At 39.0% G+C, this 23,728-nt stretch overlaps 1 protein-coding gene across 1 annotated transcript; it reads left to right on the top strand.

Annotated features, from left to right (window-relative positions):
* Window positions 1-64: 64 nt before the first annotated feature.
* On the top strand, window positions 65-23,322 carry LOC111866206 (inactive peptidyl-prolyl cis-trans isomerase FKBP6). Its single transcript, XM_023854938.2, has 9 exons — window positions 65-331; window positions 4,972-5,203; window positions 6,655-6,916; window positions 11,266-11,455; window positions 13,229-13,426; window positions 16,977-17,088; window positions 19,683-19,784; window positions 20,583-20,802; window positions 22,645-23,322. Exons 1-8 carry the CDS (start codon window positions 258-260, stop codon window positions 20,799-20,801), a joined length of 1,389 nt encoding a protein of 462 aa, XP_023710706.1. The 5' UTR covers window positions 65-257; the 3' UTR covers window position 20,802; window positions 22,645-23,322.
* The last annotated feature ends 406 nt before the right edge of the window (window positions 23,323-23,728 follow it).

Genomic DNA, 23,728 nt, shown 5'->3' with positions numbered 1-23,728 from the left:
ATTGAAGGAACTTCAGTTGGCAATAATGATTGTCCTTTCGTTTTCCTTGGCTCGCTAGGCCCGCTAGGCTCTGGAGCTGGAGTTCTGCGAGGTCTGTGAGCGGAAGCGTTACTAAACGGATGACACCGGCAGAGATTTAATAAGGCATGGAGGCTGTAGTGTAAATTCATGTTCGGTTTAGTTTTTTGTGACGGGGCCATCTGAGTTGAGTTTAGATTGAGAATTCAGTTGCGTGTGTTTGTTTTTTATTGTTTAAAATGGATGATGTCGTAGGTGTTGAAGAAGTGCATCTTTCAAAAGGAATAAAGCTAACCGAAGGAATCGATGTGGGGTAAGAACTGATATATGTGAATATAAATTGGAGATCTTCATGGTAGCGTTTGTGGTTTGTTGGGTTGTTCAGGCTGTGTAAGTTTCTACGTATATATCATCATGCTGTTTCCATTTTTTGAGTCAGCCCTGGAAATCATGGCATTATGGCCCTCCAGAACATTATTAACTTCCTCTACGACTACGTAGTGTTAACCCAAGAGACTACGGAGTATTCTGATTCATGCGAAATTATAGTTGTTCCGACTTAGGTTAACTAACGATATTGATAAGAGTCTCAGAGAAACTGACATTAAGCTAATCAAGAAATACCATGCCTTCTAAAGAAACAGAACCTGAAAGTTCATTGCCATGTTCACAGGAGTCTTCACCCGGAATGTATCCTGAAAAAGATACATCTAGCAACCGGACTGTATCCTGAAAAAAAAATATATAATCCACTTGCTCAAATCTTGCCTGTTTAAAACCCATTATAATATTTTCATTCCATCTACACATAAGTCTCTTAAGTTGCCTCTGCTCTTCAGGCTTTCCAATTTGAATTGTATGTGCATTCGTAATCTCTTCTATGTATGCAACATGTGCTGTCTATCACATCCATCTCAGTTTTGTTGTTGTACCAATATTTTACAAGGAATACAATTTAGGAAATAAATAAGGTAAAGTTATCCCTGTAACAGGCCATGAAGGCCCATAGGGTTGTGAGATGTCAGGGCTCCCACATTTTCAGTAGACAGTTGGCTCACAGATGGCGGTAATGTTGTCAGCCTTATGCACTGGCCGCTGTTTACCCCCAGGAAAATTCCTGGTATTCATTTCTGTTAGAGGCTGAGTCGACCCCAGGGCCATAGTGTGGAAGGAAGGATTAGGTAAATTGAAATAAATCTGCCTCATTGGGACTTGATCCCATGACCTTCAGGCTCGTAGCCTAGTGCCCTAACCAACTATGCTACTGCATGCCTCTAAACCTATTACATAAGTTTCAGCAGTCTCCTGTTACTCCCTCTCTCTTTATCCAGATATTCATCTCGGCACCCTGTTATAAAATATTCTCAATCTGTGATTTTCCCTTAAAGCACAATGGTGCAGAAAACTATGCAACTTGTTCGCAGTGGTTGCTGCATTAGATGCAGTAAGCTGATGTAGTTTCGCTACTGAAGCAGCATATAGCCATTCTCTCAGTAATCATATAGACTCTGAACATGGATGTTATGAAAAATTTAATAGCAGGTTACTTCTTTGATTTCTATTGCATACATTTTTAGTTCTACAGATGCATTACTATTACTGTTGTAGAATCTGAGGTTCCCACAGGAGTGGTTGTGAAGAAATTATCATGTTGGATATGATGGCATCTAGTCTCAGAAAATAGAACTCTTCACCACTATTATTGTTTTATTTGTATCAAAAACTTGCTACTCAAGTATAGGTTTTGCCTGTTTAAATTAATTGGATATAACCTAAAGATTTCTCACTGACTCTGTGTTTATAAGGGGCACTATGCTACAAGCTGGAAGGTTGTGGGTTCGATTATCCATGAGGTTCATGGATTTTTTTTTCAATTGACCATATCCTACCAGCCACACTGTGTCCCTGGGGTCGACTTAACATCTCAGATAACTGAGTACCAGGAATCTTCATGGGGGTAAAGGGCAGCCAGCACATAAGGCTGACAACTTCACAACCATTGTGAGCTAATTGTCTAGAAATATGTGGGAGCCTTGGCAACTCACAACCCCATGGGCCTCCACAGTCTGTTACAGGAATAGTGTGGTGTATAGAGGTGACTGTAAACATCAGCCATTATGAGGTAATGCCCGCACACAACAGTAGAGGAGGTGTCATGATACGTGACGTGTACAACCATTGCTATGTGGCTCCAGCAGCATACATGTGTGCAGTGATGTCACACAACAGTAGAAGAGATGATGCAGAGGGCATTCTCTGTGGGTCTGCTCCAAGGCCATATGATTCAACTGATCATGTTCTGTTCAGTGAATGAATGCAGCACAGTTGAGGGTTCATTTGTGGAGTGTGAGCCAGTGAGCAGCAGAAGCTGAAGAGGCTCCATTGCTAAGATTCGCTACCAGGAAATGTCTAGCAAGACATTGCAGAGGAATAGCCAATGTGGGGAGCAGTTATCAAGTAAAGACTAGTGAAAGTAGAGAAGACTTAGTGTGGAGTGACTGGCTGTGCCATAGCTCAAGCGGTTAGTCACTGGCTTCCCATCGCAGTGGCCCGGGTTCGATCCCAGGACTGGTCAAGTGGGATTTGTGGTAGACAAAGTGGCGCTGGGGCAGGTTTCCTCTGAGTACTTCGGTTTCCCCTGCCAATCTTCATTCCACCAATTGCTCCACAGTCACCCTGACCTATCATCTGGGGCTGGCACAGTAGGCCAGAAGTGGCCGCAGTACAAGTGACTTGGTCACACCCCACTAGCATTAGCGTGGAGTGATTTGTACTGTGGAAATCAGCAATAGTGTTAAAGTTATTTATAATTACAACCTGTAAGTGGTCAGTAAATCTGTTCACCAATCCAAACCCCATCTGTAGTCACTAATACACATGACAGTAGCTTTACTTTTTACCTATGGCTATAATTGCTGACTTACAGTACTTCATACATAATGGATAGGATGCCACATAGTAGGATTCATATCTCTCGATGTTTGGTGAGAATGAGTAGGGAGCTTCAGGAGTTTTGCCAATTTTTTTGTTCTGCATACATGTATAGCTGCAGCATTTAAAAACTGATACCAGAATTGCCTATGTAGGAATAGAGCGGAACTATTTCATAAAAATAAATTAATAAAATATGAATGGAACTGTTGTACACAACTTTTTTCCCCCAAGAGCAAGAGCTACTTTTTTGACAGTAGGGAATTTGATTCTTTTGTAATATTTGAAAAAAGTTCTGTGTAAACATTTTGGTAACAGAAATACCTTCTTGGTACCTTTTGCTTTTCCTTTCTTTGCCTCCCTCCATACACATGAAACAGTTGACTTGATTACACAGCGTGCTTCATTAGAGAAATCCAGTCTACTTCATTATTCTTCAGACACATCTTTTTTAAGGAAATTATACACATTAAAAACACATTTTGTGAACATTGCTCCCATAACCACTGGAACTACCATTACCATGTGTACTCAGCTTTGTAAGCAATATGTTGTACTCAGACAAAAATAATTGACATATACTGTATATTACGCATTTAAGTTCATTAAAATGCTAAAAGTTATAACACAAAAGTGCAAAATACTTGGCCCTGACTAAAAGAAAATGGCAGAGCTTGAATGTGCCACTTGTAACACTGGCAAAAGATAAACCAATAAGTTATATCCTTTCCTGGCCCTGGCTTTCTTGTTTATATTATCGAGACCAAAGTGGCCAGCTAATGTGATGTGAGATAATACACTGTTCCACAAAGTCTGAAAGAGATAAATAAAAGAAAGAAGAAAGCAGCAACACCTGCATTGTCTGAGATAGAGTATAGACATGTTTTAAAACATCACATTGCTTAGAAAGCTAGAATCAAGGGACTGAGTCTTTTCAAAACTATGCTTTATCAGGTAAAAATAAAAAATNCACATTGCTTAGAAAGCTAGAATCAAGGGACTGAGTCTTTTCAAAATAAAAACCAGTCTTTGCCTATGTCCTGGACTTATTGTCCAGGAAGCGCATCAAAATTAGGTCTTTCTTGGATGAATACAAGAAAGATTTAAAAAGCACTAAAATGCTAACCACTGGGGCTGGAAACATGGGCTTACTTTTGCACATTCAGAAAAATGTGGCCCTTCACCTAAACATGTGTTTTGTTTGAGTTCATGAAAAGTTTGTCGGAGCACGCACTATGTTTGATTTTGAAACTTGCAGTGACAGACTTGAACTGGGCAACACAGCATGTCTTGTATTGGCTAGTACAATATCAGTGGCCACGTGTAAAATGTGAAGAGGATTGAAGCCCACTGTAGCAACTCTCACAGCTCTAGCTCCAATCTTTTATGTTACTGTTGTGTGATGCGTCCATCCCCCCAATTTTGGAAGCTTTTGAAATGCTACTTTTAGCATAGTTGTTGGCCTGATTTCCTTTTGAGTTGTGCAGTGGCTGTCATATTGGCTGTTGCATGCTCAGGCAATGGGAAAGATAATTTCTTCCTTTCGAGATAGAGAAATTCGTGATTATTGTGCAGTAGTAACCAGAAAAAAAAAATAGATTTTTGCCCCTGTCCATTTTTGTCTTTGACAAGTTTTAGAAGATAAATTCTTTGCACATATTTTTGTTTGCCATGTTTCCTATAATTTATTTATTTTTCTGTAACATACTAGTGGAAACATGGAAACAAGTATTTTTGTCATCTGGAATTTTTCTCGTCCATTCAGGGGACAAGTAATTTAGAGCACTAGCTGAAGAATTTACCAGGGATTTTCAGTTTTATGTATTGTAACATGTGGTCTTTTATGTGTGTGTGTATTCTGAATTTTAGATCATGATTCTATCTACTGGTATGCAGTTGCGACATACAGGTACTTGAGAATTAGGTTGAAGGTGTGCATACATTTGTAGATTTTGTCAGTATTAAACCGCTTGCGGAAATTGCTTTCTAAGCTTAGTTTCTCTGTCATGTTCACTGTTGCAGGAAATTAACAAACCCATCAGGCACAACATTTGAAGTAGACATTAATGATGGTGATGTCAGAAATGAAACATCCTACTTTAATAAAGAACAGTTGCTGCAGTGTGTTAACTATGATTGCATTAATGTTGACTCAGATGAGGATGATGCTAAGTCGGAGCCAGGAGTAACTCCTTTTCAGAGAATGGCTTCAAAAATGATAAGTTTAACAGAAGATGGAAAGATTAAGAAACGGGTATGTTACTTATTCTTGTTTGTGATATTCATTAGTTTTGTTTTGTGTTGTGTTGAAAGTAGAAATCCTATGATTCAGTTAGGAGGGAAGTGTTGTACAATATTCTGATAAAGTTTGGGATACCCATGACACTAGTTAGGTTGATTAAAATGTGTTTAAACGAAACATATAGTAAAGTAAATTTCCTATCCAGAATGGTCTAAAACAAGGATATGCTTTATCGCCACTCCTTTTCAACTCTGCTTTAGAATATGCCATTAGGAAGGTCCAGGGAAATCAGGTGGGACTGAAATTGAACGCGACACATCAGCTGTTGGCCTATGCCAATGGTGTGAATCTACTGGGTGATATATAGATACCATAAAGAAAAACACACAAACTTTAAGTGATGCAAGTAAAGAGGTTGGTCTAGAAGTAAACACAGAGAAAACTAAGTATATGTTGCTATCTCATCACCAGAATGCAGGGCAAAATCATGACATAAAGGTAGGAAACAGATGTTATGAAAATGTGGCACAGTTCAGATATTTGGGAACAACGATAACAGATCGAAACCTGATTCAGGAAGAAATTAAGAGGAGCTAGAACTCGGGTAATGCTTGCTAACATTCAGTCCAGAACCTTTTGTCTTCTCATCTGCTGTTCAAAAACATACAAAATATATGAAACTATAATTTTGCCAGTGGTTCTGTATGGGTGTAAAATTTGGCCTTTGACATTAAGGGAGGAACGTACACTGAGTGTGTTTGAGAACAGAATGCTGAGGAGAATATTTGGACAGAAGGGAGATGAAGTGACAGGAAGATGGAGAAAACTGCATGATGAGGAGATTCATAACTAGTACTCTTCTCCAAGTATAATTAGAATGATCAAGTCAGGGAGTATGAGATGGCCAGGGGTAGCACAAATGGAGAAGAGGAATGTATAAGGCTATTGGTGGGAAAGTCAGATGGAAAGAGACCACTGGGAAGACCAAGGCATAGGTGGGTGAACAATATTAAAATGGATCTTAGAGAGATAAGATGGGATGGTATGGATTGGATTGATCCGGCTCAGGATAGGGACCAGTGGAGGGCTCTTATGAACACGGTAACGAACCTTCGGGTTCCATAAAATGCTGGGGAATTCTTGAGTAGCTGCAGAATTGGCAGAAGAAATCATTTAAATTAAAAGGAACCAGAAGCTACAAGAATGTTAAGTTTCTTAGATTGTTGCATCAGTGATTTTATCTACATCTTCTTAGATATTGTGATTTGCTTTAAGTTTGCAGCAGTTTGGGAAGATGCAGAGATAATTCTGTCTTCCCAAATTGCTCTTATATAAAATTCATTTAATATACAGTTTTGGCTGCCAAATCATGAGTGTGACACACACACAGTTCCTTTAATCTGAATATGATTAGTTACACTGGGTTGTTGAGTTATTCAAATATTGATTGTATGATCTTGCAGGAGATTCGACCAGGGATTGGGTGTGTAGTCCCAGAAAAAGCTGTTGTAACAGTCCATTATAATGCTTATGTTGAGTACAGTGATGAACCATATGACTCAACGTGGTTGCGTGGATACCCTATGGTAGGTCGTCTTGGTCAGGGTTTCATTACAGGCCTTGACATTGCCATTGCTTCCATGAAGAAGGGTGAGACTTCAAGGTTTCTTATACATCCTGATAAGGCTTATGGAAAATTGGGCTGTCCACCAAGAATTCCACAGAGTAAGTCATAACTGCCTGATTGATGTTATCTGTACAGTATTACCTGTTAAGATTATGTAGTACCAATTGATGGATAATTGGTTTGCTGTAAGTGGGTTTCTGAGTAGGATTGTCAGCAGTTACACTGGAGAGTGAAGGAGAGGGTGTTGTGGGTGTTGTCTAGCAATAGCCGATGTGTACAGATTCAGTGCCTGGCAGTGGGTCTAAAGGCCACAATATAGTCTTTTGGTATTACATCCTGTTTGTGGTGCTTAAAAATAAAAATGAAGGGGTTACTGTCACACAAATAAATGTTTTTAATTATTAACTCATGGAACATGTTCTGACACATGTAGACTGTTGTCAGTTGATTCTTGAGGAATATGCAAATGGTGACAATACATATAAACTACAGTGCTAGTGTAAAATTTTGTTAATTATGCTACTATTGTAATTTGTATTTTGTCACTATTCGTGTATTCGCCTGATGGTGACCTCACTGGCCCAAAACGTGTTTTGAGTTGATTAATTAAAAGATTTGCTTGTGTGACAGTAAGTCCTACATTTTTATTTGCAGACTATGTAGCATCGAATTCTAGGATGGTAAATGATTGGAGAATTGGAAATTATTTGGAATGAAGCTGTTGTGTCTTAATTGAGATCCTATCTTGAAAATTTCATGGAGGGGCTGAGGAAATCTATGAAAAGCCCCAATCAGGGTAGTTTGGTGTCTTAGCTGAGATTCAAACTGAACAACTACCAAAAACAAGTCAAGAGCATTGTCACTGTGCCAGCCTGTTTGGTAATTGTAAACAGTGAAATGTCTGTTGTGACTGAGACACTTCATGGCTCCTCAGAGTGATGCACAAGCAGCTAATCACAGGATTTGATACAGCTTCTTGTGAAAATGTCTTCACACTTCTTTTAGAGGTAACTCATTCAGTTGTTAATGCATCTGCAAAAAAGAAATTGTTGTATTGTCATATTCTTAAAAATAAAGTAAAGCTATTTACAGATGTATTTAATTAAACTTTATTAATTTTTGCAGTAATTTCTTGTAATGTTTGCCTGTTGTGATAAGTGATTAATGTTAGGCTGATACTTGCCCAACTTGAAACGTTTATGTTTTATTCATTTTCAAATGTCTTTATGGCAGTGGGCTAGGGCTGGACGGCTGGAGTTCGATTCCTGGCGGGGACAAGATTTCCCTCTTCTCTGTAGCTTCCAGACTGGCTCTGGGGTCCACCCAGCATCATATCGAATGGGTGCTGGGGGGCTCTTTCCTTGGGGGTAAAGTGGCTGGAATGTGAAGCTGACTACTCACTTCCATCTAATACCAAGGTCAAGAATGATGGAGCTATACCTCCACTCCCCAGCGTGTCTTCATGTGCATGGTGCTTAATTAATTAAGCACAAGGAAAGTTTTTTTGTTTTGTTCCGTAAGGGCTGATTCTTATTTAACAAAGCACTGTGGACTTTTTTTCCAAATGGAAGTTATTCTCACTTGATGATTTGGTTGTTTGTCCAGTAATTTCCTCATGGCATTAAATGAATTCTGGTGATGACTTTAAGGGCACATATTTGCTACTGAATGTTTACAATGTGGTGTACACATTCAGTAACAGATAATACACTGTTAGTTGGTGGCAGAAGATTTGTACAGATAGGTCTGGATGTTTGCCGTGGTGGTTTGTTGATTGTTAACTTATCTTGAAAAATTACAAAAATACTAATGACATAGCTTTAAACGTCATTAACACTGGTGACCTAGGACACTTTCATGCACTTCCGAACTGATTTGGCATTGTCCAGAACTGTCACACAGCCTTGAGTAAATTTAGTGAACAGATGCAGCATTTCCCAACATATATCCTTGGAATCTATTGGCTCATAAAAGTCAAACTTCTCGCTTGTCTTCCTGTGTGTACAGGATGTCTACAATGAAATTCCCTAAGTTTATCATATTCTCAGGAAGTAAGCAGTAGAGATATGGCCTAATTATTGACACATATCAGTTACACAACACACAGAGTTTAATCTAAAAAATCAATACACTTCTGTGCGAGCACTGTTGGTGACATGTAGGATATCTAGTCTGTAATTGAGTACCACTCAGGTCTGCTGCAACATGTCTGGAGTGGTGGTACTGACAACTTCCACAATCTGAGCCTGGAGGTTTTGAAATTCTCACACCTTAGTGGCATAAATTCTGTCTTTCACTTAGCCCCACAAAAAGAAATTCAATCACATGATGTCGGGGGGATGTGAAGGCCAATCTGTTGGACCATCTAGTCATATCCAGCAGCCTGGAAATGTTGCAATCAGAGCTCGATACACAGATGGTGACCAGTAGGGTGGAGCTCTGTTTTGTTAAAGAAGACATCTGGCTGCAGGTGTTCCAGCTGAGGAAAGGTGTAGAGCTACAGCATGTCCGGGATTGAGCTGCCTGTGACAGTCTTCTGCGCAAGAAAAGCAGTCTAATGAAGCCACACCAAACGTTCACTTTCAGGCTGTCTTGCACCTGTTCCACGATGCTTTGCAGTTGCTGTGATCCCCATGTCCGAACATTATGCCTGTTTACAGCACGAGGGACATGAAAAGTGGCCTAGTCAGAAGACATGATGTTTGATAGAAAGTTTGGGTCTCTGCCGATTCGGTCAAGCATGTCACAGGCAGAATTATGTTGCCTTGCGATGTTCTCTGGTTTCAGCTCCTGCAGAATCTGCTCCTTGTATGCATAGAGACACAACCACTTTTGAAGAACCTTATGCACGGTTGCTCATGGCATCTGCAGTTCCTGTGAAGCCCACCGAATTGACTTTCTTGGACTCTGGATGAATGCGTTATGGACTTTCTCTGCTTTCTCATCGGAGATACATTGGCCACCTCCATGCCCTTTCAAGACACTCCCCGTCTCCAGAAACTTGTTGTGCCATGCTTTAATCCTCTTCGCATCTGGTGCTGCTTTGTGATAAACACAATGAAACTCCCTTTGCACCGTCACAATGGACTTAAACTCAGAAAACCACACAATAGCACACTTCTACTCCTGAGCTGATGCCATCTTTGCATGAAATGATTAGTGTATCCCAACAGTGGCCCGTGAGGTAGCCTGAAAATGTAGATGGAATTTGAACTCTGTAGTTTGCAGGAGACCCTTAACACCTGAAAAAATCTATTTGCCTTATTTTGAAACATCTTCAAAATCAGGGAATTTCATTCTAGACATCCTGTACATTTTTCTATTATTGCTATCCACCCTGTTACCATTACATGAAAAGCAGCCTCCGTAGTGTAGGGGTAACATTCCCACCTCATGACTCAAGGTACACGGGATCAAACCTGGCGGAGGTCATGTAATTTTTAAGGGCGGAAAAATTCAGGGAACAAGTCCTCTGGGAGGGACTTTAAGCCGTGTGTCCCGTGTCGTAGATTTATGGCACGTAAAAGATCCTCATGTCTCTAGGAGACTGAGCAAAATTAGGCAAAAGTTTCCCGCCTAAGTAGTTTCCAATTCCTCCGGTAGATGGGGAAGTATCAGGGACCACTGCCAGAGAGGGCCGATCTCGCTGGAAGAACAGGGCTGATAGTGAGCACCAGTACTGGAAGGGCATGGCGACTGTAGAATAATTAAAGGGGGATGCACAATAGATTAACAACTAGTCACAGTGCATGGGGAAACCCACCGCCTCCAAAATAATAATACCATTACATGAATGTTATTTGATTATCCATAAAACTGTGGTGTGAAGCATGGGAATGCTGCCACAAATAATGGCAAATGGCATTGCTTTGTGGCATATTGAGGGAGGGAGATAGGTAGATGGGTTACATAGTCCCTCCCAAAACTTACCTCCTGGATTTATGGCTACAGCTATGTAAATATCTTTGAGTTTTACACAGGCATATGAATACCATAAAAATGTTCAAAATGAAATCTAGTACTTTCTAATGATGATGTAAGATTGTGCATTACTAACTGATAATGATGCACCATCATTCCTGGAGTAGATGTAGTATATGACCATTCAGTTAATAGTTTTTATGTTACAGATTAAAAAAATATGAAAATGTATAAAACTTCAGTTTTACCTGTTAATTTATGCTGAAAACTTAATCTCCCATTCTGAAGGAATAATTGAGAGCTTATTTAGGATAGGCCCCAAGGATATTTATGTGAATCTTTGAATTCTGTAACAAGGAATGTCTTGAACAGCCTACAGGCTGCTGTGGAAGACCAAGCCCTATTGAGCAAGTCATTGTGACAGTAGCTGTGAGGTATAATGCAGATGTGTTACATTCAAGGAAATAGTGAAGTTCATATTAACATTGCTGTAATTAAAACGAAAGAAAAATCTCTCCTCTGTCAGATGCTGAGTTGCTGTTTGAAGTGGAGTTAGTGAAATTTGTAGATAATGCTGCAGCTGAAGCTTTTGAGGCTCTCAGCTTGGAGGATCGTGAAAAAGCAGAGTTCAGTACGATTTTGAAGGCGGCACAAGCAGAGCACTCAACAGGCAATGAAATGTTCAAGAAAGATCAGATTGGTGGGGCTGTAAACAAGTAAGTATGAACTTGCCTTAGGGATATCATGGATTATTTTCTTTAGAAATATTTAAAATTTTTAGCAAAACGTGTTTACATTCAAACTCCCAGTTCATGTTTCTTTTGAGAATAGTGGATTTGTGTACTAAACTGAGGGTATAAATGGAGGTAATTTAACATTGACGTTATTGACCTGGGATCATTTAAATTGAACATTAAATGAGGGGAAAACTAAAATTGTGGAATATTAAATATTCTACATGTTAGTATTGGAATTGGCCAGGTTTGCATTTCATTAAGAATCTGCATTGTGGATTTAAATCAACATAATAGTAATGTTGTATTTTAGCGTCCTGTTGCACTGATCCTCGTCCATGATATATAAGCAATGTCCGTCTTTTAGTGCACTCAGTTTTATCTGTTACCTGTTACTTCACAACATGTTTCGGCACTACAGTGCCATCATCAGGTGCTCTGTTTACGTCAATTTATTTCATTGCCTGCCATTACGTCATTGTTAAATTTAAAAAATATTTTAAAATGTTCATCAATTATAATAAATACCCGCAACCAAACAGGGAACACGCAACACGAGACACGATATACCCTGAGAATAAGAGGAATGACTCCCATAGTGGTGAAACTATGCGTGGTGTTAGANAGTTAAGGCTATTCACAGTCAGTTATACTGAGTTGTACTGTAACAGTCGCCGAGTCAAGACGTAAAGTCAGCCAGTCAGTTGTATTGTGGCATTTGGAGTGTACTAATTGTGATACTGCAGATAGCAGTAACCGTATATCTGTAATTTGGGTGATTGTATGAGCGAATGTGAAATAAGATTCGCTAGATAAAATACATCGTGAAGTTATTTGTCGCGATATACGCCCGACACGCGACAGTATATATATTTATTATAATTTATTAACATTTTTAAATACTTTTTAAATTTTACAATGACGTAATGGCAGGCAATGAAATAAATTGACGTAAATAGAGCACCTGATGATGGCACTGTAGTGCCGAAACATGTTTTGAAGTAACAGATAAAATTGAGTGCACTAAAAGACGGACATTGCTTACATATCATGGACGAAAAATAAAATAGTGTTTAATTATTTGTTTGAATACCATTATGTTAATGTTAATACACTTTATTAATAGAAAGACAACCTGGAGCTTAAAATCACAAAGAGAACAAAGTCATATTGCACAGATCCATCCATGTCTAATAAACTTTACTGCTTTCTTCTTCTTTGCTTGAAAAGCTGGGTAGATTATCATGCCTCCCAAAGGGAGTCATCTTCTGTTCTATCCATGCTGTTTCATATTCACTGCTTCTTGAACCCATGGACAATTGACTCAGATGATATACTTCTAAGCAGTCTTCATCCACTCATGAGCAATGTCTGCAGTTTCTTTATTTTCATTGCTGGAATTAGTGAGTAGTTTCTATATAGCAAAAATTAATTTTAGAAGTGATGATGGTTCTTGAATGGTTTGTTAACTACCACATCAAGAGAGGAGTGTTTGGGTTCTCATATGGTTTGTTACTATGTGTAGTTTCATAGTAGTGCACCTGGTGATCTGAGCACAACTTCTGTTAGTCACTGAATCATAAACCATTTGGTCATGCAGCCTTTGTTGCTATATTTCATATAGTAGCAGTGGGATATTTTTCCTGCGTAAAATGAGAGATGACATAAATCTCTGTCATGCAACTTTTTATGATTTATTCCGTTTTGTAAAATTAGAAGCAAATAGTATTATGCAGGTGTACTTCATAATTGCAGATACAAAAAGGCTGTCAGCATCCTTGAGAATTGTCACTTGAAAGATGAAGAGGAGGAAGCCAAGCAGCAGAACATGCTACTCAAGTTGTATATCAATCTGGCAGTGTGTTACAACAAGCAGAAAGTTCCCAGACTGGCATGTGTCATGTGCCGAAATGCACTTGTCATCCAGCCAAGAAATGTCAAAGCCCTTTTCAAGTAAGTTTTCTAGTCTTTGTGAAATTTGTCTACTGTAGAATGTGACAAAAGTTTATATGTTAAAGTGAAATGTTATTAGAGCGAGTAAAAATTTTGCTTATTATAGTGTTACATAAATGCTTAATTTGCATGAACTGAAAACAGATGTATTATATATTTTGTTTCTTAAAAATAAAAGTTACTTTAAAATTTTCACCTGAATCTTCTCTTCAGTATACATGGAAAGATCAAAAAGTTCCTGGAATTCAGGCATCATTTTTAGTGTAAAAGATATGTGAAAAAAAAATTGTACACAGCAGATTTTAAGAACTTTATATGCATAAACTGCATTAAGGCCTACAGGAGTTTCCACTGCTGATTTCCCTTTTCCCTTTTTACTAAAGAACTTGGTTTTCAACCACTGTTCAGACTGAGATATTACAACAAGAACTGGTGACACATCGACTCCACAGCCGACTGCAGTGCTTTAACAGGAAATATGGGTACCTTAGCATGACCAAATTTGGGAATTTCATGATCTTTCCTCATACAGGATGTTTCATGAGTTTATGGTAATACATCAGGAGCTTGTTCCTGAGGCCATTCCTAGTTAGAAATGTTATATGATTGTGGGTCTGATTTTCAGTGGTTCAGTTGGCATTTGAAGTTCATGGATTATGTACATGTAGTTCTCATCAGTATAGAATCAAGATAGTCATAGGGATGAGTTAATTGATGTGTCATGTGCTGGATTTGACTATGGATATTGATATGTAGGAATGTGATGGAACCTCATTCCCTAGAGTTGGCCAAATAACTAGGAAGCATATAAATTGAAGGGTTACAAGTCATATAATGACAACTTTCAATTTTAGAGCAGTGGAGTATTGATTCTAATTTCCCCCCCCCCACACACACACACACAAGTGAGGTGTATTCAGAAAGTGCCCAAAATTTGTCTATAAATAATATTGTCGCGTATCGGGCGTATATCGCGACAAATAAATTCTCGATGTATTCGATGTAGCGAATTTTATTTCACATTCGCACTTACAATCACCCAAATTACAGATTTACGATTACTGCTATCTGCAGTATCACAATTAGTACACTCCAAATGCCACAATACAACTGACTGGCTGACTGACTCTGAATACAACTCGGTGGCTGTCACAGTACAACTCAGTACAACTAACTGTGAATAGCCTTCGCTGCGCCTCATGTAGCCTCGATCGGACCATACGGAAAACGGCCGCGTAATAGGCACCCTTTTTGCCTGGCGCTGTGTTGCTATGTAACGCTAGCGGAGGTCACCGCTGTTACTATCGTAACGTCGCCGCTGTTGATTCGCGTTGCCTAGCGACCGCGATATCCCTCGGTGACGTCACCGCGGAGGGGAGTGGCGGGGCGGGAACTCGCCTATTACACGAGCGTTACGTTACCGCTGGGGAGGTAGGGGTCAACATGTCACACTATCTTTCTCTGCAGCAATGCATCTCTCCCACCACCCTTTCAACTTTTGGAAGCACAGTTCAGAGGATGTTTGTGGTATCACCTTCATGTCATTTGTCACGTGTAGTGATGACGTGTTCCACTACCTGAAATCATCTTCTTTAAGGGTAATTTTGAGTTAGGGGGGGGTTGTAGAAGGGTAGGAATGGAATGTTTTGCTGAGAAGTGTCTGACAACACTGTGTGAGTATGTGCATTATCATAATGGAGGAGCCAGCTTTCCACAGTCCACATTTCAGGTCTCTTTCTTTATACCACCTCTTGTAGACGCCTCAGAACTGGAAGCTAAAAATCTAGATGAACTGTCTGACCTTCAGGAGTGGATTTATACTGCACAATGCCTCAGTGACCAAAAGAAAATAAGAAGCATTGCTTTCACTCACAGGCACACCGCTCTTCCTTTTTGGAGCAATGTGAAGTACAACACTTCCAGTGTGAGGACTGTTGTTAATTTCAGTGTCATGACCGTAAACCCACATTTTAACACCGGTAATGGCATTTTTCAAAAGATTTTCCTCATTCGCTCGGCATAAATTTTGCTGAGACCCAGTGCATTCCTAAATCTTCTGTTATAATTGTATGGCTTGAACTAATGTATATTCCAACTTCTTCTGCAACTTCTCCGTCAGTCAGTCAGTTAACAGTTTCAGTGGGTAATGTTTTTCATGTGGGAAATCAGATTTTTGGATTTTGAAGCTGAAGATCGGCCGCATTGCTCATTGTCATCCCTACAAGTCCTTCCATTCTTAAAATGTTTGAACCATTCATAGGTCATCATGTGACACTAGGCATCATCACTATAAGCTTCACACAACATGTTGTGGGTTTCTGCAGCTGTTATCTCTACTTTCAAACAATCTGACACATATTCTTCGCTTTACAGATTCCACACTGAACAACACGATCACAAAACTGGTTATAAAAACTGAATTGAACGTCTGATCTACTTGGACTAATTTGGCTTGTGTAACTAATGGTCAGGTTGCAAGGTCACTGAAACAACACTTAATGTGAGCAATGCACTGCTGCTCCATGCCCTAAATTTAAGAACTTTTTGAACAAACTTCATATGCACGTGTGTGCATTCTACCCTAGTTGTCAGCCCTCAGTAAAGTGGTGATTGCATTTATAACTACATGTGTTGAGGATATTAGGACCTGTAGCTAGTGCGAGTATATGAATTGCAGAGTTATATGAGGGTGAATATTTATCTTCTTTACTGGCACTACAACCCTGTGTGAGCCTTGGCCACCACTATGGCTTCGTAGTAAATTTTTCTGAAAGGATCAGGAACTACACTTCCTCTGGTCCCTACACTTAGACCTGTCTGACATCGGTGGCAAGTCCTTAGCAAGATACTGTGTTGTTAGACCTTTTAGGACATTTTAATTTCTTACAGTGAATTCCCATACCTCTTTGTTATAGATGCCCTGAGCAAATCTCATGCCAATTGCTCCCTGTCTGACACTTTTTCTAGAATAAAGGCTAAATCAAAATGACTTTGGCCGCCACACAGACTGAGACAGAAAGAAAGTGAGGGATCGATACAACTTGTATGATGTGCAACAATCTGATTTAGGCAGCTACAGGAAGTAGCAAACTGATGTACTATAGTTCTGTTGTCATCTCTTTTGTCGTGCCACACTTGATTTTCTGGAACATCATTACCACTAGTCCCCTATGCAGTCAGATTCAGTAGTACAGTCACAAATAAAATCAGCCTTGTTTACATCAATAATTGCTGTGACACCGGCAGAGAAACTTGATTTTGAGATGACTGAAACCAGATCCATAAGGTTCAAGATGTCAGTTCTTCATCAACTGTGTCCCAAAATCGAATATCCTCTATGTAGTGTCACTTAGTTAAAGTACTGATTGCTCATTCACTTTAAGCACAGGTTCCCTTGGTCTGTGGTTATGCCGCACGTGTATGGTCACAAAGGTAACTGTCAGTGCAAAAGAAATTAAATAGTTTAAGATGTTTTAACAAGGCTAAGGAGTGCATTGCACTGCACCACAATAAAAATGATTGATATTAATGTAGTTTTTGTATTCTGCAGCTTTGGAAGAGCTCTTCTGATGTTAAGTGACTTTGATCAAGCTAAGCATTTCCTGATCAGTGCTCAGAAGATTGAGCCACAAAATAATGAAATCTCCAATGAGCTGAAGAAGGTTTGTAAGCAGAAACTTATCTTCAAGCATAGCTAAGGATGAGGTTTTGTTTGTTAAATGGTTCCATGGAAAACAGAATTAACAGGAATTAAAAATGTGTTTCTAGGAGTATGTTCCCAATTATTATATTTCAGATATTTAGAACCTGACATTGATATTGCAATATCATACACCATTTTTATTAGAACATTCTGTGAAAGTTACTAATACAATAAAAGTGATCTCGGTAATATAAAAGCAGAGTTGTATAAATGTACAGCATACACTCACCAGGTGCACTCCACAGAAGGTATTATAAATAACATTCTAATAGTCATGCTGTACCCATTACTTTGAAGAAGAGACAGTATATCTGATTTGATAGAGAGAAGTGATATTCTGGGATTCTTTCCTTGTAATAGAAAAATATCAAATTCATCTGCAATTATTCACTTTGTTAATACTTATTCCATTTGATTTCAGACCCGATATATTTGTTGTATAAAAAGAGGAAGGCTGTGTTTAAAATACTTTCATTTATTAGTGGTTTTGATTGAAATTGTCAGTTTTAGTTTATAAACGATCATGGAAACTTAGCATTCACGAACTGAATGTTAAAGAGCAGTAACAGAGCAAAGATACCAGCATTGTTGTACCACATGTACATTTCCTGATTCTGTTGTTGTTGTTGCTGTTGTTGCCAGAAGTTTATGTCACAATTGAAATATGGTGTGTTGTCAGATTTGTTAAGGAAAAAGAGAAATAAGAACAAATAAGCCTACATTTTTATAATAGCATTTTTCAAGGAAAATAATGGTATTCTGAACTTGCAAAATTCACTGACGTAATACCGTATGAGAACTGTGCAGTTAGGAATGCCTAGTATTCATATAGGCCAGGAGTCAAGTGTGCTATGCAGAGATGTGAATGCACTTTTAGTTGCAAGCATTAACCTGTACTTTGGGAATAATAAGATAGGACAGTTAATTGTGGCTGCTATGTAATCTTGAGGTAAAAAAGTAAAGTTGTCCCTGTGCTTAACAAATTAAGCACTACACCATGAAGGCATATGGGGGAGTTGATGTATAGATCCACACTTTATTGACCACAGGACTAGTTTGAGGTGAGTGGTCAGCTTCATGCCCCTGCCACTTTACCCCTGATACCAATTGGATAGAAGTCTGGGTGGGCCTCAGGGCTAGTCTGGATGACATGGAGAAGAGAAAATTCTTGACCCTACTGGGACTCAGACTCCAACCCCTTGGTCATCTAGCCTGTAGCAAGTCGCTATACCAACTGTGCTATCCTGGCTCCTATAATCTTGAGGTGTGGACTGTTTATACAGGGTGTTTCACGACTTTAGGGCATAACTGCAGGAGGTTATTTCCAACGTCTTTGTGATCAAAAAAGTCCATATAAACATGTGTCTGATTTTGGACAGTTACGGAGTTATGACCGTTTTAAACTCAGAATAGAAGGTAACGATTACTGACAATAAACGGAACAAAATAATAAACCAGCATAATACATGATACATTTAGAGTATGAATGTAAAGTTAACTTCGTGAAATTACCTTTAATTTGAATTGATTGGTGCTTAAAGCTGATTTTCGAAAATGTCACCGCCGGCCACAACACAGGCTGCCGCTCGGTTGTGAACCACGCCGGACATACTAGCCCACCCCGCTCTCAAGTGTTGAGATAACGAGAATGCTCTGTAGCTGGCTAAAAATAGCAACCTGCCAGCTGACAGACACGGTTCATACAAGGGTGTGTACGGGAATGAAAAACGGTCATAACTCCGTAACCGTCCAAAATCGGACACATGTTTATATGAACTTTTTTGATCACAAAGACCTAGGAAATCACCTCCTGCAGTTATGCCCTAAAGTCGTGAGACACTCTGTATTTCTGCATTTGAGTTTTGTGCCTGGTGTGCCTTTCCATTGTGTCTGTAATGCAGTCCTGCTCCAGGGGCTATTCTGACTTATAGTTCAGCCAACAAACTCTCAGTTATCCATGATAGTGAAGGACAGAAATAGCATAGGTGATTAAAAACAATGTATAACCCAAAAATCTGGAAATACCCAGTATCCATATTTCATTCAACCCTGAAAAATCCCTTAATTTTGAGTATTATTTACGGATCATGCTACGGGTCACTAAATAGTGAGACAAATATCTTTCCAATAGAATTAACCAACTCTTGTTCAGTGGTAGTGGAATGTATAAAAGGCAATAGAATGAGAAAATAGAAAGTTGCAACAGCGTGAGAAGATGTACCGTCTACTCAGAACTGTTATAAGGAATCACTGATACATGTTACTGAAACAGGTGTAATGGACAGCACTTAAATGATTGAGGTATGGTCGATAGCTTAGGGGTTCTGAAAGTTCTGCAGTCATTTTGCAAAGTGGATCGTCTGCACACATATACTGAGAATTTGCTGTAATGCTTGCAGTTAATATAATATTAAACAACTTGTGAACCAACAGTGCTTGCTGTGTTTTGTTGTATATTTTCACCGCAGGTTTCTTTTCTCTTTCATTACCAGTTTTTAATATATACATTCTGGAAACACTGCATCTTAACCATTGTAATATTATCATTTGCAGCTTGATAAGAAACGGAAAACTTATGAGGTTGACGTCAAAATATTTTCCCAGCGCTTGTTTAGTGGCACTTCAGGAAAAGTTGATAATGAGCCTAAGTCAAAGGTAAGAGATTGAAAATTAAACTTTGCTTAATTATTAAGGAGATTCTTCTGAAACTAAGTGCACCAAGAAGTAAAGATATGTTCATGTCTCATAATCTGAATGCAGTGTCATTATGTAAAGGTATCTGATAAATCTTTAAAGTATGTGGGAACAAAAGAAGCAAATCAGAGGAACATTCAGGATGGTACCAAGACCGGGAATTTCTCATACTGTTTAATTCTGAATTTCTGTCTCCTGTCTAAGACAGAAAATACAAAATTATAATTTTTCCTGTTGGTTATGGATGTAAGATTTGGTCTCACACCTTAAGGAAAGAATTTACACTTAAATGGTTCAAGAACAAAACACTCAACACAATATTTGTATCTAAAAGAGAGGAGTTGCAGAATTACGCTCTTCGTCAAGTATTTAGAGTGATGAACTCAAGGATGATACTTAATCCTGTTTCAAGAAGAGTAGGGCATGAAGCTTGTATGGGAAAAATGAGAAATAATGTTTCAGTTGGAAGATCTGAATGGAAGAGATATAGGGATACATGGGAGGATATTATTAAAAACAAATCTTACAGAAATAGGTTGGGAGGATAGGGACTGGGTTCATTTGGTTCAGGGTAAGGACTTTTGTAATAATGGTAATTAAACTTCAGATTCTGTAAAAGGTGGGGAATTTCTTGATCAGCCTAGTGACTATTTACATCTCAAGAAAGATACTGCTTCGTGGAATAAGGTGATTGGTATTTTTGTCTTTAATTAAAACTGTTTTTTATTAGAAGTAGTGGTATTTTATTTGTTTTCCCAGAAATGTGTAGTCTCAGCAGAGTTTGAAAATTCTGCAAGGAAATTCCTGACAGAGTTTGTTAACGACAGTGAGAAAAGCCAGATGCCACTGCCTACAGGATTAACAGCACAAGAAGAGTTTTGCATCAGGCAGACTGCTGAGCAGCTGGGACTGATTATTCGCTCACAGGGGCGAATTGGAGAAAAATTACTTTATATATCAAAGCCTGAACCTGAATGAGGTAATGTCACACATTATTTAATTAATTGTCTTCATCATGGATCTGTGTCAAGGAATTTGCATATAGGTCTGTTTTCCCATTGCTGCTGATGCCTGTTTCAACTATCTTCTTCTTGAATAATAAATGTCTTCTCTTCCACATAATCAATAATTCAGTGTGTACTGTGTACAAGCCGTAAGGTCGCGGGTTCAAGTCCCGATGAGGTCATTGGATTTTTTTTCAATTGACCTAATCCTTCCGGCCGCACTATGGCCCTGAGGTCGACTCAGCCTCTAACAGAAATGAGTACCAGGAATTAATTAAATAATTTTCCTGGGGAGTAAAGTGCGGCTGGTGCGTAAGGCTGACAATCTCACTGCCATCTTGGAGCCGATTGTCTAGATAATGTGGGACCCTCAACGTCTCACAACCCTACGGGCCTTCACGGCGTGGTACAGGGATAGCTTTACTTTTTTACTTACTGTTTCCATGTAGTTATGTAAATTTGAATGAACCAAGACATGAGCAATGTTCTCAATCTGACAACACCTTTAACCCTTTTGATCCAGTGCTTACAAAATACTCTCCTGCATCAGCCACATTCTGTCAGTATCCATACGTTACTTGAAGCTGCCATGTGCAGCCTCCTACAACATAATCTTTAACCCATGCTGTATTTTAGAAATACAGCCCTTCATCTTGTTCATATTTCCGTGTCAATGGAAAGAGGTAAAATTTTCATGGGGTGAGACTGGGAGAGAGTGGTGGATGGGGATCACTTCAGTACTGTGCTTCATGAATTGCTACTGTGGGATGAATTGGAAAGCACAGTGCTCTGTCAGATCCATACTAACATTATGAATTTTATTTGTTTCTACTTTGTGATGTTCAGAGTATGCAACATCTCACATTGCATGCAAGGTGTTCCAGGATGTATGCTGTGCAGCTTATATTCTGCTTCAGTCTGTGATGTCACATGAATGCCTAGGACCAGGATGTTTCTTGTTTGCTGTGCAGTGTCTGAAGCATCTGTGCAGTGTTCTTATTGCTGGTTTTTCGAATCGCTGGCATGGTTTTGTGTTATCTACCTGCCTGAGGAATTTCTGTACTCTAAAATATAGGGTTCTGTACTGGGCCACATAGATCCATGCTCATTGCTCTTATCAGGGCAGGCACCAACCCTGCCCTCTCCATGCACCCATTAACCCCAAGCCTCTCCTTGCCTCTTTTCTCCCCTCACCTCCCTCTGTTGTTATTGCTATTTTTATCCCTAAACGTGTGCCTACAGTGCACACACGACATTTTGCGCACCCTCTTCAGTTCTCTGCCCAACAACACACACTTCCCTCTCCCCCAAGTCCACATATCTGCACAACTGGCCCTTTTCTGGGACAAAACCTGTTCACTCTTCTCTTGTCTGCTAGTTATTCAGCTTGGTTCTATGAGAGAGCCAGTGGGAGCTGACAGTTGGCTGACTACTTCCCTTCTATTTCCATATAATCCAACATTTCTGCAAACCACATGCTCTATATGCTGCCTGCTTCATGTTGGTTTCTTGCTTGACTTATTCCTCTGAAACATTGGTTCACTTTCACCGGACTACATGGCATTATATACCAGATAATAAAAGTTAATTTAGTGGCATTATTGTTTTGCTATTTTACATTTTTTTGGCCATAGTCCAGTTTAGTTTTATCACTTGTTTTAATTTAACATTATATGATTGATGCTTATTTTAGCCAGATCTTTGTTTTGTACACCTGTCCTTTTTCTCATCAATCATAATACTTCTGTAGGCGTTTTGTGTTTTGTAAGTTTGTAGTTGTAAGGATTAATGTTGTGATTTATTTTGTTGTTTTCTAGGGGCCTGAATTTTCAGCGAGGATGAAGTCTTTTACCATTAACTGATTAATGGTGTGCTACAGAGTTTTTTAGTGTAATGTGTATGAACTCTTTCTGTGGGCTTGGTTTCCTTGAATTAGAAGACATGTTGGACTTACTCAGTACCAGTAAATGTTATCTTTTGTTGCACTACTGCAGAGGTACAAGTAACATCATGAGAGTACAATCTTAACATATGTAACTCCTCAATATATTTTCATAAAAGTATAAAAAATTTACAGACTGTTTAAACTTGTAAAGCTAATTTATTCATACTTTATACACACACACATAGTGTGTTATGCATCTGGTTTTGATTAACAATTTTGTAAGCTTCTGAATTTTCAGTATCTAATTGTATAGTGTAGCGTGTAGACTCATCACTAGGTAGTGACCGTGGAACAATATTCACTGCTAGGCAACAGATTCTTAATAAGCAAGTATATGCAGCCCTTACTGAGTAATGCCTTTGCAAACAGACAGGTTCTCATTGCAAGGAGTCCAGTGCAACAATAGAGGAACTATTAAAAGTGGTGTTTTCTACGTGGTCTGTGCTGAGGGTTTATCAGTGGTAAGAGTTTAGAGTTTAGTCAGTTGTAGGGGAGTCTAAGAAGAGAAGACTTAATCGGCATAGTTGAGAGCCAGCAGGCAATGAAGTAAGCATGGAAGCTGAAGAATCTCCATTGTTACAAGCTGTCATTAGGGAACAGCTTGTGAAGGCACAGCAAACTGAAAAGGTCTAGTGTGTGCTGTAGTGATTTGTAAAGCATAGAGATTACTGATGGGGCTATAATTAAGTGCAGTCATGAGTCATGTATTAAAGTGGTCAATAAGTCCAATTCAAACCCTTTCGATAGCCACTCCTTCTTGTGACAGTAGATTGTTACGTTAATATGTTGAATCAGAATGAAAATGCCCAGGAAGAAGTGTTAGCTTCATGTTAGCATATAAGTTCCCTTTGGAAAAGAAAGTTTTCTTCAACCCACTCCTTAAATATGGGTAGGAATCCCTGCAGTCTTACATGCCATATTATTTAGAATAAAATTCTTTGCACAAGTTATGTTTA

This window comes from Cryptotermes secundus, unplaced genomic scaffold (assembly GCF_002891405.2).
Source record: "Cryptotermes secundus unplaced genomic scaffold, Csec_1.0 scaffold1054, whole genome shotgun sequence".
Classification (NCBI taxonomy): Eukaryota; Metazoa; Arthropoda; class Insecta; order Blattodea; family Kalotermitidae; genus Cryptotermes; species Cryptotermes secundus.
The sequence above is the reverse complement of the archived record's forward strand: the minus strand, read 5'-3'. Positions and strand labels throughout refer to the sequence as shown.

Excerpts from the sequence above, each read along its gene's own strand:
- LOC111866206 (XM_023854938.2), top strand. The coding sequence starts at position 258 with ATGGATGATGTCGTAGGTGTTGAAGAAGTGCATCTTTCAAAAGGAATA. Across the intron at positions 5,204-6,654 it reads ATGGAAAGATTAAGAAACGG|GAGATTCGACCAGGGATTGG; the intron begins GTATGTTACTTA and ends ATGATCTTGCAG. Across the intron at positions 13,427-16,976 it reads AATGTCAAAGCCCTTTTCAA|CTTTGGAAGAGCTCTTCTGA; the intron begins GTAAGTTTTCTA and ends TGTATTCTGCAG.